The 14,671-nt window shown below is 35.7% G+C and overlaps 1 protein-coding gene across 1 annotated transcript in view; it reads right to left on the minus strand.

Annotated features, from left to right (window-relative positions):
• LOC134547980 (sodium channel protein type 5 subunit alpha-like) overlaps positions 1-14,058 on the minus strand; it is a 31,610-nt gene extending 17,552 nt beyond the window's left edge. Inside the window, 10 exon segments of the mRNA XM_063392247.1 lie at positions 3,221-3,412; positions 4,478-4,672; positions 5,868-6,012; positions 6,632-6,695; positions 7,301-7,504; positions 8,354-8,445; positions 10,456-10,584; positions 11,660-11,749; positions 12,268-12,386; positions 13,786-14,058. Of these exon segments, the coding sequence (XP_063248317.1) occupies positions 3,221-3,412; positions 4,478-4,672; positions 5,868-6,012; positions 6,632-6,695; positions 7,301-7,504; positions 8,354-8,445; positions 10,456-10,584; positions 11,660-11,749; positions 12,268-12,386; positions 13,786-14,058 (1,503 nt within the window).
• Between the last annotated feature and the right edge of the window lie 613 nt (positions 14,059-14,671).

Below are 14,671 nucleotides of genomic sequence, written 5' to 3' on the forward strand. Positions count from 1 at the left end.
TACTATTTTTGTTTTCGTTAGAACTGCCAGATGACAAGGAACCTGACAGACTGGGAGTGGACAGATTGACCACACCCCAATGCACTGTACCTAACTATTCCCTCTCAGAACAACTGGATTTGCATAATTTTCTTTTTTGGGGAAGGATAAATGAGTAAAAATATATCATAATGTTACCTCAAACTTTTACGATATGTCTTTTATTAACATATTCTGTAAAACTTTTATTCAGGGAATGAAACTGATATCCTTGGCCTTAAAGGTTTAATAATTATTTCTGTTTGTCATGCTCATATTTTAATGAAAATCTAAGCAAACCTTAGCTGATAGAACTGTCAGAGAACAGACCTACAAAATGAATCCATAATACAGTGCTAAAATGTTCATTTTTCCCTCTGTGGTTTTTGTTTTTGGTTTTTTTTGTGGTTTTTTTGTTTGTTTGTTTGTTTGTTTTGTTTGTTTGTTTTTTGGTTTTTGTTTGTTGTTGTTTTTTTTTGTTTGTTTTGGGGTGGGGTTTTTTTGGTTTGTTTTTTTTTTTTTTTTTTTTTTTTTGTGTGTGTTTTGTTTTGTTTTGTTTTGTTTTGTTTGTTTGTTTTTTGGTTTTTTTGTTTTTTTGGTTTTTTTTTTAAATCCAAAAGTTTAAACTAGATTATTCTAATCATGTCTAGGGCAAGTCCCCCTTCCATTCTTTTCTCTAAGATTTGGTGTCTCAGAAAACAGAAACCCAGCATAATTTGTGTTTCAGCCTTCACTAAAGCTCTCAATCTTCTTGTTGAAATTCTCAGCTGTTAAGGAACCTTCTTAGTTGTGTTTTTGGAAAGGATGACATTCACCTGCACTGAACTGGTTACTGTGGCTCACTGATCTTTAGCTGAAGGAAATAACTGAGAACGAGGAGTCCTCTGACAAACTGGGATTTAAAATCGGGATGTGCACTAGAAAAATAATGTTTATAAAGTCATTTTATCCTACCAAAAAGCTTATACCCAATATGATTTTTTCTTTGATTTAGCACCTTTGGCCTCTTTTCAAGATGAAAGTAGAGAAGACATTGCTTGAGGAGTCCTCAGTTCCAGCAGAGCTTGTAGTTATCATAACATGAAATAAACTGCCAGATTTGTTGCAGATTATATTTATTTGACTAAAGGTAAAAATCTACATCGGAGCAGCTCACACTGCTTGGATAATGCTTTAGGTTTTCCTAGAGATATTCAAAACTTTGTCATTCCCTGGACAAAGAGAGAGGAAGGGAGCTTGGAAAGGTCTGAAGATGTTATTTCTGAGATATAAAAATCCAGATTAGATTTGGCATCCATCTGTGCAGACTTTGTAGCCTTACAGAAGTAAAGTCTAGCAAACAATCCAAATTTATCTCCTGTCTCATACATCTCCTGCAACACAGTACCAGACTTAGAAAAATAAAGTTAAATGGGAATAATCAGCCATAAAAAAAAATTATACTTCCAGAAGATATGACACCTATTATGAAAAGATTTTTTTTCTGAATAGGTACAATAAAACACTACCATGGGCGGTGACACAGCATTTCTTTTAAGTGCAGCAGAACCAAAGTAGGTCATTGAATTATATTCTTAACACAGCAGGGGAAACATTAACGACACTACAAGAAGCAAATGTTTTACTAAAGGAGATGAGAAGTGGCAATTGCTGCCAAGTGGGTGATTTGGATTCCTTCAGCTCAAATATATAATTTATTATAGCAAGGATTATGGAATTTAGAAGAAATTCTGGCCATGATGACTGTCAGAACATGAATTTAACCAATTTTAAAAAGGATTATATGTCTGAGAAAGACTCCCCCTCAAGGATACTTTTCAAACAGACAGAAGTTGGAACATTATTTCTCTTAGCTCTGCTATGGGAAAATTTCAATTTTCACTGAGATGGGTGGAACAATTCTGATGTCCTGCCAGAAACAAACGAGAATCTGTCACGAGATGAAATTAGTAGAAGGGCATTAGAAGCTTTCTTTTTAGATATTGTTGAAAATAATTAAGTAGGATGGATAATTGCCTGAGAGTTATTTTGATAAAGATTCAGCTCAGGATTAAAATATCTAAATACAAGTATCTAAATGAAGATGTTTACAAAGAGCCAGAGAAAAATTAAAGTTGGGATGGTCTTCTAGAAGATATAGTATTTTGTCAGTGGTAAAGGTACTGTGGAAAAAATCTCCAAAATTAAGCAAAGGAAGAATAACAAGCCTTAATAGCAGTCTCTTATTGGACTTAAAAATGAGTGGTCTGCAGATGAGCCAGAAATCACTGCTGTAAACAAGATTTGAAGCAATATGTGTGAGATTCAGCCTAATATTTAGATATCCAAGTTTAATTAATCCATGTGCGTAATGCATTTAAAATCCCAGTATATGGGACACATATGCTTCTGATAAGTTTGATTCACATAAATAAATGTTTCTGAAGCCATTTGAGATGGTCTGTTAAGACATTTGGTAGATGAGACATCCACAGAAGCAGACATGTCACATAACATCTGTGCCCTTCCATAGAGGAGGTGAAAGCCAAGTAAGACACTAGAAAAGCTCTAATGTCACTAGGCATCAATTTGTGATCTAAAAAATTAAATCTCCACCTCACTCTGGGAGTTCAGAAGCCAAAACACGTACAGACCTAAAAACCTCAAAAAATCGAAGCCCTGGAAACAATCCAGTTGCCTAAATCTAGGAATTTACCAACATTTGAGATGCTGTAATGTTTATGAGATACCCACAAAGTGCTGGAAGATGTGTCACAGATATCAAAGATATCTAGAACATCCAGAATATGCAAGAGCAAATAACTGGCACCAAATGCTTAAAATCAGCAAGCGAATCCCACCCCTAAGATCAGAAGTCTTCATACTGAACTAAACCCTATCCTAAATATTTAGGTCAGAGAATTAGCTGTCTGTAGAAAAGAATATTAATTTAAAAATAAAAACTTAAAAAAACCAGGTCTTTAGGGAAGCTCTAAAACTTAAGAATTTTACACATTTATTTCTGCAGCACAAACAGAGATGTTAACACCACAGCTCCCAGAGCACAGGTCTGTGATGTGCCATCAGTGTACCACTGACAGCCACTACCAACTTCCCTTTCAGGTGCAGGTAGTGCTGGCTCCCTCTGGTCCCAAAATCTCATCCTTGAATTGTCATATCATATACAAATCTAATGAATGTATTTTCTATTTCAAATACTTACAAGCTTCTTGTGGCAGCGATCAGGCTGTGAATGAAATATTTGCTCCTCATTTTCCTGGTCACCTAAAATTAAGTTTTGCCTTGAAGTAGGTGTTTCTCTATTACTCTCTTTCCCTTCTGAATTTTTCAAGTCAGCAACTGACATTTCAGATCCAGCATGCAAGGCCTTACTGCCTTCTTCCATAGCCAACATCTGTAACAGGAAAAGCAAAACATCTGTCTGTTAATTCAATGCATGGATTAGGATCCATATACATGTAATTATTATGCTATTTGAATTATTTGCACTGACAGTTCCTAGGTTTCAAATGTTAAATTGTCATAAAAAACCAGGAGTACAAAATGCTGTTCACAGTTCTGAAAGACAAAGCAGGGTTACCTGTGAGCTACTGTAATTAGTCTGCCCTTGTCACTTTAAATATTGTATTTCGTATCTGATTTACAAACAGTTATGGCTTATCCTTTTACTTTCCTTGTCTTGCTTTGAAAGGACCTTGAGTCTAAGACAGCAGAATACTAAGGGCTCAAACTAAATCCTAAGATGTTAAATTTTCCTAAATCCTAAACCTGTTGAAAGAAAAATGGAAGAAAAAAGAAAAACAGAAGGAAGAAAAGCCTAAGCAAAGTCTGTCAGGCAGAGAAACATTATAGAGCTGTTAACAAATGTAGAGGAGGAACTTGGTAAAATGGTGATGTCTTACAATGATGGAATTTGCTAGTTGTTAGATAGTATTTGTTTGTCCTCCTACATGTCTGACTTTTCTGACTGCTAGCAGTAAATCAGGGATATCTTTTATTTAAGGTAGAAGATAAAATGTATCCACTAATGCTTCCTTCCTGCAGTAATATCAGGAAGGGATACCCAGAGAAAGGAATTTTTGGGCTCAGCAATAATGTTACTGTACAAGAGCATGTACAAACTGCAAACTATGGAGTGCAGCACTCATACAATAGCATAAAAGTTGCTTTCTTGCCAGAAAGCCATGCCTATGCAATGTCAGGTCTGCAAATCCTAAAACTTAGCATGTTTTAACTTGGATGTTTTCCAAGTTTTCTTCATGATGTTTTTTTGTATCGCAGAAATGTTTATGTATTTAAACATAGATATACATGCATGTGTGCATTTGTAAAGACATAAAGAGAAATGAAGTGTTAGAAAGTATTGTAAGAAGCCCATTTAATTCAAAACATTATTTCCTTGGTTCACAAACAGAAGAAAACAAAAGGAACTGCAAATTATGTATGTTAATTTACAAACCTGTTCCTTCTCTATAATCTCTTTGGCATCCTGAAGCAGTTTTTCCTTTGCCTTTGTGTCAGCACGAGTACATCTGTTTTCCTCTTCATATGCCATAGTTACCACAGCCAAGATCAGATTGAAGAGATAAAATGAGCAGAAGAAGATGACTGCCATAAAAAAAAAGATGCAGGACACTCCAGAAGTACGGATGGTCTGTGAGGAAAAGGTAAAGGTGGCGATAAATTGTTAACAAACTACCATTTACAATGCAATTTCAAAATAACTTTAAACAATTTATTTTTCCTATGCAATACAAAAGGTTACTGTACTGCAGTGTTTTCAATGAACAACAGTAGGATCTGCTTCTGGTCTAAATTACACATAAAAATGTCACATACTGCAGAAAAGAACAAATCACATTCTTAAAATTAAATCAAATATCTTCCAGCAAACCAGGCAAATGATCAGCAGAGTTTAAGCTATGAGAAGACAACTTCATCTGTAAAGACATAAACAGGTGACTGTGGAAGAAATTAATGAAACTCAGTAATAAAGATGAAAGCTGGAATTATCTATGCAATCATGAAAGATGTTTTAGTAACAGAATCAGAGGCAATATAAACTGATTACCTTATTCTTATATATATATATTAATAGTAGCAGATGAGATGGTTCAAAATTAAGCTCTGAGACATTAAAAACTAAAAATCACATAACCTTCAAATGGGAAATGACATTGCATCCATTTAAAAAATCTCAGTTAATAAAAACTGATGGAAAAAATGAGTTAAAATGGTGATGAAAGGTATAGAACAAGGCAGAGAGTATTGTTTCTGTCTGGCAAAGGCACTGCATAGATATAAGGGATCCAGGGAGTTCTCTACAGGTATCTTTACATCATTTTTAAAGAAAACCCACAGAATTGAGAAGTTACATTCAACTCTCAGAATCAAAACATAAAGGCTTCAATTTTTTTTCTTACCATGTCCTCAAAAATGAAAGTGTGTGCTGAGCCCAAAGGTTTGGTGAGGAGTCAGCACTTAAAAGGAAGACAAACAGAGAATGTGACAAATCCTCACATTCCCAGAAGCAGGGAGCTCCCTGGCTGAATCTGCTCCATATTCCAATCCTTTGGTAGTTACATACAAATATTTAACTCTTATTTAGCTCTTAAGCACTTCCCAGCATGTTCTCCAACAAATTATGAGCATTCATAGCAGGATTGCTCCCATCCAATGTCACTTGCAGAAGGTGTTACAGCTCAGTCACTTGACTCAACTTCCTTAATACTGACATTGATTTTAAAAGAAAATTGGTGTCAGTAATGTTTAAACCAACCTTTTTAGTAGACATCAAGCTCTGAATTGCACATCTAAAGTCATTCCAGCAGGTAAAACAAAATACCCACTTGTCTGTAGAGACGTTCCCAGTAGTCCTGGGTCATCAGACGAAACACAGAGAGGAAGGCCCAGCCAAAATGGTCAAAACTTGTATAACCAAAGTCAGGATTGTTCCCAAACTTCTTACAGGTGTAGTTTGGTGGACACTCATTACTAGCCACAAAAGAAATATTAAACAACATTTATGTGGAGATTCAATTGAATCTGAAAGCATCCAATACACAGTGACAAATAAAGATTTGTTCCGTTTGTCAGAAATGGGGTATCATTATTCTCCAAAATATTCCTGCCAGAAGGGCTGATTCATATCCGACCATCCCAGAAAGCATTTGTCTAGTAAAGAAAACTAGTCAGAAACCTTAGTTTGGGACTAGACAAAAACTCTCACTGATTTAGGATATGTCCAAACAAATACACAGAGAGGGGAAAAATGGAAATACCTTTACTTTTAAATAATTCAACAAGATGAAGAAAGGAGAATTTATTAGTATCCTAAAAGTCTTTACTGATCTGCTTCTCTTCTCATTTGTATCATTCTACTTTACCATCATACTCCCAGGGGTTACCAACAAAGTACATATAAAATTGGCTACATCCTTGTACTTCATTCTTTTTCTGGTGTGAAATATCTGGTTTTTTAATTTAATAACACACCCACTGATCCATTTCTTCCTCCTGAAAAATCATCACCATTCCTTTAAACCAAAAATAAAACCACAGTTCATCAGGAGGAAAAAAATGAGAAAGTACAAAACCTGCTTTGTTCACTTACTCGGGTGTTGCACTGTACCCACAGAGCATTATTTCACGAGAGTTTTCCAATCTATAGCAGGGATCTAATGAAAAAAAAAATCAAGGAATCATAAAACCAGAAGTTTTCAGTTTCTACAGCTTTCTGACAGAAAACCAAACATTACTGCACTTTATAAACATTCTGATGGATCAAACCTCTGTGAAAGATCTTTTCCCAACAAAGGGCATACAGGACTGGTTCTCAGCAGATCTGTCTCCCTGACAATTTAAAATAAATAGTAACAATTTGCCCAACTAACAATGGAAGATTTTATTTGATCTTTGGTAAAATTAACAATTTCTATGAGAAAGAGACAAAGTCCATGAAACACAGAGTGAATGATGGAAAAATCATTCTCTGTGCAGTACCCCTAAAATTAGGATCCCTGTGCAATGCACAGATTAAGAAGAAAATGCTTACAGAAAAATCAGTCCCTTCTATCCCACAGACTGCTGATCTTTCTCCAGTCCAAGATTCACTAATCTTATATTCAGTTATCCCAAAGATTTCATACTATTACTTGTGCAAATGGAAGGACAAACCTTCTTGGCAGAAATACATGCAACTGTATTTTAACATCTCTGTAAAAAATCAACACACATAGGAAGACACACAGATTATGCAAAGGGAGACACGGAAAACATTTACCTTCATCGTTTGGTACATATATCTTGGGATCTTTACATGAATCATTGGGCAGAGTATTGTTGAGGACACATTTGGATTTTAAATTGCCCATAAAAAGCTGGAGGCCTATTAGTGCAAATACACTCAAGCAAAATACAGTCAGGATCAACACATCCACGAGCTTCTTAACAGACTCAACAAGTGAATTTACGATGACTTTCAGACCTAGGAAAATAAGATCCAATAACATAGAAAGTGAGAAAAGGAATGCAATGATGTTCCTATATGGCAAGACACAACAGCTGCAAGTTTGTTAAAGACAAAGGAAAAGTATTAATGTGTGGCTTTGACACTAAACTTAAATACCTTCAGTGTTTCATTCCTGCTATAATTTCATAGCAAAATCAAAAATATATTTATAATTACATTGAAATAGTAAAGTTAATATATATTATGACCATGAGAGACATAGTAATTTATAGATTTTCAAGTGAATTTTGGCAGTTGGACTCTGAATTCATTTTTTGGTACTCTAATTAAAGACACAATACAAAAATATTGACTATCTGGATGGCATATGCAACATACTGTTGAAAGTATTACACATAATCCAGACAGTGACTGTGGTCAATAAGGAAATAAATGAAAGTCTTTCAAATTGTGAAATCAACACTCTGAGAAATAAACCACAGAAGGTTAAGCTAATGAGGCAGAATGTGAAACCAGAAATAAGGTGGTACAGATATATTATGTTAAGAGAACATATTACATATGGTGGGGTGCTCCAGGAAGACAAATTATAGAGCCAAGGGCACTGGGCAAAGTAAAAATGTACATCAGTGATGGGATAAAAAAGATATGGAATATTAATTTGACTTTGTCAAAACCATTTGAAGGAAAGACAATTAAAAAAAATGTGTTAGGGTGCTGCTGAGGGTGCAAAACAGTCACACCTTGGGATTCCTTTGGGTCACAAAAAGTGACCAGAGAACTGGAAGGCAAGAACAGGAGTGGAATTAGAATTTGCATTCTGGTGAAGCAGAGAGAAAAGCAGTAAGATGTGTTGTTCCTTACTTGGTATTACTGAAATAGCTTTCAAAGTCCTCAGTACTCTGAAAGTTCGAAGAACTGAAACATTGCCAAAAGGCATAAGCATGGTAGCGTACCTGTAAAATGAATCCACACTCAAATGAATGACAAAGATGGAACTTTTCAAAGCATTTGCTTATGGAGCAGGCAGCACTGAATATACTGTAGAAAATAAATAGGTCAAATATGTCCTAAGATATATGCCTAAAATTAGGAATCTACAAGTCCATTTCTAGGCATGGATATAAAGTTATGGGGCTTTGGAGCAGTGCCTCTGAAAAGAAAGACAATAAGCTCCTACTTAGTGTGGATTTGGATGCTTTAGCTTTAGAAGAGTTTATCCATCAAAATGTCAATGTCATAACCACACTCTTACACTGACACTTCTCTCATGAAAGTACACGTTGTAGCTATCTCAAAACAAAATACACACTTCAGGAGAAGGAAGTTGAACAACAGTAGATTTATAATGTGTTTATTCTGAACCACGTGGGTCTTTCTAACCTTTAACAGTCAGTGAGAACTTGAGTATTGCAACTTGTTTCAATTTTAACATTTCAACAATTAGAAAATTTCATCAAAACAGTATTTTGAAGCATTGCATGTTCTATACAGCACTTTAACAAGCTGACCCAAATTTTCTAAGACTTCTTTCATGTCAGAAAGGACATGAATTGCGACTCATCTCATGACAAGGTCATAACTGTAACAGAATTCCTTAAAAAATAGTCTCAATAACAAAACCCAAGACAACAATGGTTGGAAAGGCAAACTCCCCCTCAAAGCATGACTTTGTAAGCAGCAGATCAGAGCACATTGGCTTTGCCTAGTCTGTAAGATTGAGTAATTATCATGGACCTCAAGTAATAATTACACTTGAGTTAGCAGTTGAGCTTATTTCCAAATAGTTTTCCTTTTTGTACAATAAGAAATGGAAATACATAGGTGGAGGTACTGTATTGTAAAATTGAACACTAATTAATTAGGGGTGCAGACAGGGAAAAACAACCATAAATTATATTTTTCATGCAGCTGTTAGACTGTCTTGTGATACTTGTAACTATCAGTAACTATCTAATGATAGATGCTGATGAACAACAATATTCAATCTCCTTAGCAGTTCATTATTGCCCATAAAAATACTTGTTCATACATGTATAGATGTGTGTGATGACAGCTGTGTACATATAACCTATTATTTATAAATAAGGAAAAACCTACATGTAGTGTTACAAATTACTCCCTTCTTTTTTATTCTGCCACCTGACAATTTCATCTGGTGCCTTGAGTTCTCATTGTAGGAAAAAAAAATTATTTATTCTCTTTTTGTCTCTGTGCTGTACACTTCAACTGTGTTCCTGCTCTGCAATTGTTTTTTCATGCAGGTTTTACTCTATTTAGTTTTTTGGTATGTGGAATCACAGATACACATATTCACTGCAACTACTTTAATTCTGACATCTTTTGACGTGTGAGGAGCAAAACCACACAAAGTCCTGAATTAAAATACAGGCTACACAGAAATAATGCGTGTTCTGCTTCCTTACTTCTCATCCACGATGTCTTCATCTTCTACCTGCTTCTCTGACCATGACTGCATGCTGGAGTGGTGCTTTTACAAAACTCCAACATCACCTCCCCAACAAGTGAAGGCTATTTTGGAGCGTATGAATTTGTATGTAAAGCAAGGTGTGTTCTTCCTTGAATATCACTTGACACTGGGATTCAATCAGTTATTTACCACTAAGTCATTCAACACCTTGTGACTCATTCTGGACCTTCTCAAATGAGTTTCATATGATGCACAGCTAAGACAACATAAGGAGGCAGGCTTGGTTTGGGCTGTTTATGCAATTACTTCTTGACAAAATGCAAATATTGAGAACAATCACACAAGTTCTAAGATGAGTTTTTCATTTAGGGCTTATTTTAAAGTCTGCTTTTCTCATTGCAGACCTGTAAATTGTGATTCAAGCACAGTTTAGCAGGAAAGATGCCTACAGCTGTAGGAATTTCAGCAACACCAAACAGCATTTTCTCTGTGTTTTTGTCCTCTGAGTGTAAAAGAAAAACTGAGTTCTACTTACGTTGTAATAATAATTAAAAAATCCAACCAGTTCCATGGATCTCGAAGAAAAGTAAATTCATCCCAAACAAATCCTCTTGCTACTATTTTAATCAATATTTCAATACTATATATGGCAGTGAAACCATGTCTGAGGAGGAAAGTGTATATTAAAGTTAATGAGAAATAAATACACTAATGAACCTGATACACATTCAAGTACATTTCTATCTTTTCTCTGATTTAGACCCTGCATGGAGATAAAGGTGGAAAATGTGAAGCAAAATAGGACATGTTGCATTACTTTCAGAAGGAGTATGGGGACAAGATGTCTTCCTGAATTTTAGTAAATTTTCAATGTAAATCTACAAACACAAACATTCACATAAGCATATGATATTATTTCTGGATAAAGGATTGCTCACATTTCCTTAGGAAACATTTTTAAGACTGTGTTTATATTCTAAAGCAGGCTGGAAAATTTCAAAGCCTCACCATTCTGGCAGAACCATGACAACAAAGATTTATTTCAGCCTGTAAAATTTGCACGTATTCACATATTTAAATTTTACATATTTATTCTGACAAATATACTATAACTGAAAGAAATCCTACAGAAAATTATCACCATGCTTATCCCAAAATAAAAGGAATTAAAATTACAGAACTTCTGAGGCTCCAGGCACATTTTCCAGATTTAATTCTGGAACATTAGCTAAGTTACACTGGATACAGTGCACAAGGACAAAAGGAAGCAAGACATTACAAATAAGTGGCTTCCTAGTGGGAACAACAGATTTAGGAGTCACCAGGAAACAGAGGAAAGAACAGAATGAATATTTATTCCTTTACAGCTTTTGCATGAGGCAACTGTAACAGACATTCAGGTTACTGCTGTAAAATGAGAGCTATGAAGTTAAAATCCTGCTGCACAGTGTCTCAAAAAGGTTTATTCCTCAAAAGGAAAAATGGGCCAACCGCCTATGTTACACCAGATGGCAGAATTAGGCAACACGGAAAAAAGGGCATATGGTGAGAGCCTCTAAGAAAAGCCACTGAAGCGCCACAAAATACTGGGTGATATAATAAAAACCCTCAGCTTTCCAAAGAGGTCTATCCAAGAATTTTCAAGCCCTAGAATTAGATCACCACATAATTTAAATTTTTCAGTCCTGCAATTATTATCCTTGGAAAAATAGTGAGCACATGGCCACTGAGGTACTTACTCAAAGAACAAGGTTCTTTCTAAAAATAGAGGGAGAGTCATAGCTATACAATTGAGAAACACAGTAAATGTAATAATGCCAAGAAAAAATGTGAATAGTAAGTTAAGGAAAAAAACACTGCATTGTAAAAAATGAAGTTCATACAAGCTGCTGATTTCCACACACAAAAACCACACAAGCATTCAAATAATTACTTTTCCTTTGAGTATGCTCAGAACTTGTCATGTGTTTTCCAAAGAAACTTAGAATAGAATCACAAATCATCCTGAGTTGGAAGGGACCCACCAGGATCACTGAAATCCAATTCCCATCCTTGCACAGAACCATCCCAAGAATCCCCCCACAAAGATCAAACCTTCTCAGCTGGGTAAAATTCATATTTTAAATATAAAAATTAATTACCTGCATGTGGAGACAGTTTTGGAAGTTAGCACACTAGTGGAACATAACACATTTGACATGTTCAGACATGTTTACCTAAAAAGACCTATTTCCACTAATTAATAATTTCAAATAGAAGCAGAAAAAGCAGAAAGAGAGAAACAGAATGATAGAAAATACTACAGAATATTTTAAGATTCTAATCAGGGAAAGCAATAAAAGGATATGAATGGACCAGAATTTTAATTGCTGTTTTTCTGACTGGATTAAAAGGACCAAATATGAACAAGGCAGGCGTGGCAGAAAACCGGAAAATAGTCCTCCTTTTATTTATCACCATAAAAGTCTACAAAAAAGAGGATTCATAGTATATGAAACATTTAAATGAATTAAAAATTTCTGCAAAAATTACATGTTCAGTTTTTCAAGCCTGTATCTAGAGCTATACCTAACTGCAGTTAGGAGTACAGCTTTCCTTTATCCTGACTTGGAGCTGTGACCTGATTACACACATTTTGAAGGAAAGACAGCAGCTCTGTAGCTGCTGTCTCTCATTACTGCCTGAGAGGAAGCAGCTATAATGGGAACGAATATGAAAAGCAAGTAATCATATTCACTCGGTCAAAGGAATTAAATTACTACTCTGGGACTGTAACAACGGTCTTAATACCTTACTCTTGGACAGTTTTATTGGCTACAAGAGATTATTTACAAGATACACATTGTGTAGCACTGGTAAAATCCTGGACAGTCAAAGCAAAAATTTTAATTTTGAAATATCTCTGTATTTTCACGTAGCACTGTAAATTCCCTCTAAGCTACCTTAAGGTCCATGCAGCTCAGCACTTTTGCCATATAGTAAAAATGAAATCTTTTGAACTAAAAACACGGTTTTCTAACTTTAACATAAACTTCTTCAACTCAATCAACCTTCGTTCCTCTTCCTCAATAGTATCACTTTGATTACTTTGAGAAAAAGGTATCTGGAAGATCAAAATATAAAGCATGTTCTGTTAAAAAATTATTACACTCCAGTACCTTGCTGGCAAAAAAATGCAACTAAGACCGGATGGAACCTTTTGCTCTTTAGATCAAGTCTTCCTTGACAGTAGTAAGGATTTAAATTAATAATTTAATTTAAGTATTTAATTTAGAAGGGATTCCTAGACTATCTACTTTATGCACTGCTATAGTCAGCATCACCAACCACCTTGGAATACCATGGAGTATGTGCAATATAAATATGGAACAATAAACAAAGCCAGTGAGACATAAAGTTACAGAAAATTAATTTAAGACAATGAAAATACAATGGCTTTGCTACACAGAATAATGAAAATATCTCAAATGGGCCTCCCTTAATTTATATAGTATTTGTAATTCAGTGAAAGCATCTGCAAGTACGGCATGACTGACTGTTGGACAGGCACTGTTTATACAGCAGGGAGTTCAGCCTCACAGAATCAGAGAAACTGCTCTGGAAAACAAAGCATCACTAATCCCAGAATATATTTACTATTAAAGTGAACCAATCACATGTTTTCATAATTAATTTTGATTCTTGACTGGAAATTAAAATACCTCTTCTTTCCATAATGCAAAGCATACCTTAGAACTCTCCCCCAAAAGTAATGCTCAAAGGTCTGTCTCCAGTCAAACCCCAGCACTCTTGAATAGAGCTTTTACTATCTCTTAAGAATTCTGCAGGCAAAAATAATAAAAAGAAAGCTTTAGGAAGTTTTAACCTTGTGATCATTGTAGAATGGATCAAAATCCTCCAGGGGTTCCCCAACCAGCTCTGCTGGAATGTCGCCATACAGAGATGGCAATTTTTTGCAGATTTTCAGGTCAAGCTGAGGAGTAAGTTTATCTTTTTCAACTTCTTGGTCCTTTTTCTTCCTTTTAACTTTGACTTGCTCTTTTTTTTTGTTGGCAATCCTTTCCTCGATTGCTGCCAAGGACTCAGGGGTGAATCGTCGAAATCTGTTAGTCTCTAACGACCAAAACGAGGGATCCATCTTTCCTTCTGAGTGTTTCTTTCCAGTATTAGAGGTAACTTAAGAAAGAAAGTTCTTGACAACTAGAAAACACCAGAAATAATACACAGTTTTAATATCTAGTAGATGAATGGTTTTTTTACTTCTCTGAAACCCAGTGTCAAAATAGAATGAAATGGAGTAGAATATGAACAGACTATTTCAATTGAAAAGCATCTACAATGGGCTACAATGACCATCCAGCCCAACTGCCTGACCATTGGAAGGCCTTGGGCACTGCCCAAAGGCCTCTTAAACACTGACAAGCCTGGGGCATCAACCATCCACCTAGGAAGCCTGTTCCAGTTCTTGGCAAAGAAATGCTTCCTCATGTCCCATGTAAACCCCCTGCAGTGTGGCTTTGGATCATTCCCACACATCCTGTCACTGGATCCCAGGGGAAGAACTCAGCACCTTATTCTCCACTTCCCCTCCTCAGGAAGCTGTAGAGAGTGATGAGGTCACTCCTCAGCCTCCTTTTCCCCAAAGCTCTCAGCAGCTCCTCTCAGGGCATTCCTTCCAGCCCTTTCACCAGCTTTGGTGCTCTCCTCTGGACACACTCAAGGACCTTCTCATCCTTCCTAAATTGCAGGGC

This window comes from Prinia subflava, chromosome 1, assembly GCF_021018805.1.
Source record: "Prinia subflava isolate CZ2003 ecotype Zambia chromosome 1, Cam_Psub_1.2, whole genome shotgun sequence".
NCBI lineage: Eukaryota > Metazoa > Chordata > Aves > Passeriformes > Cisticolidae > Prinia > Prinia subflava.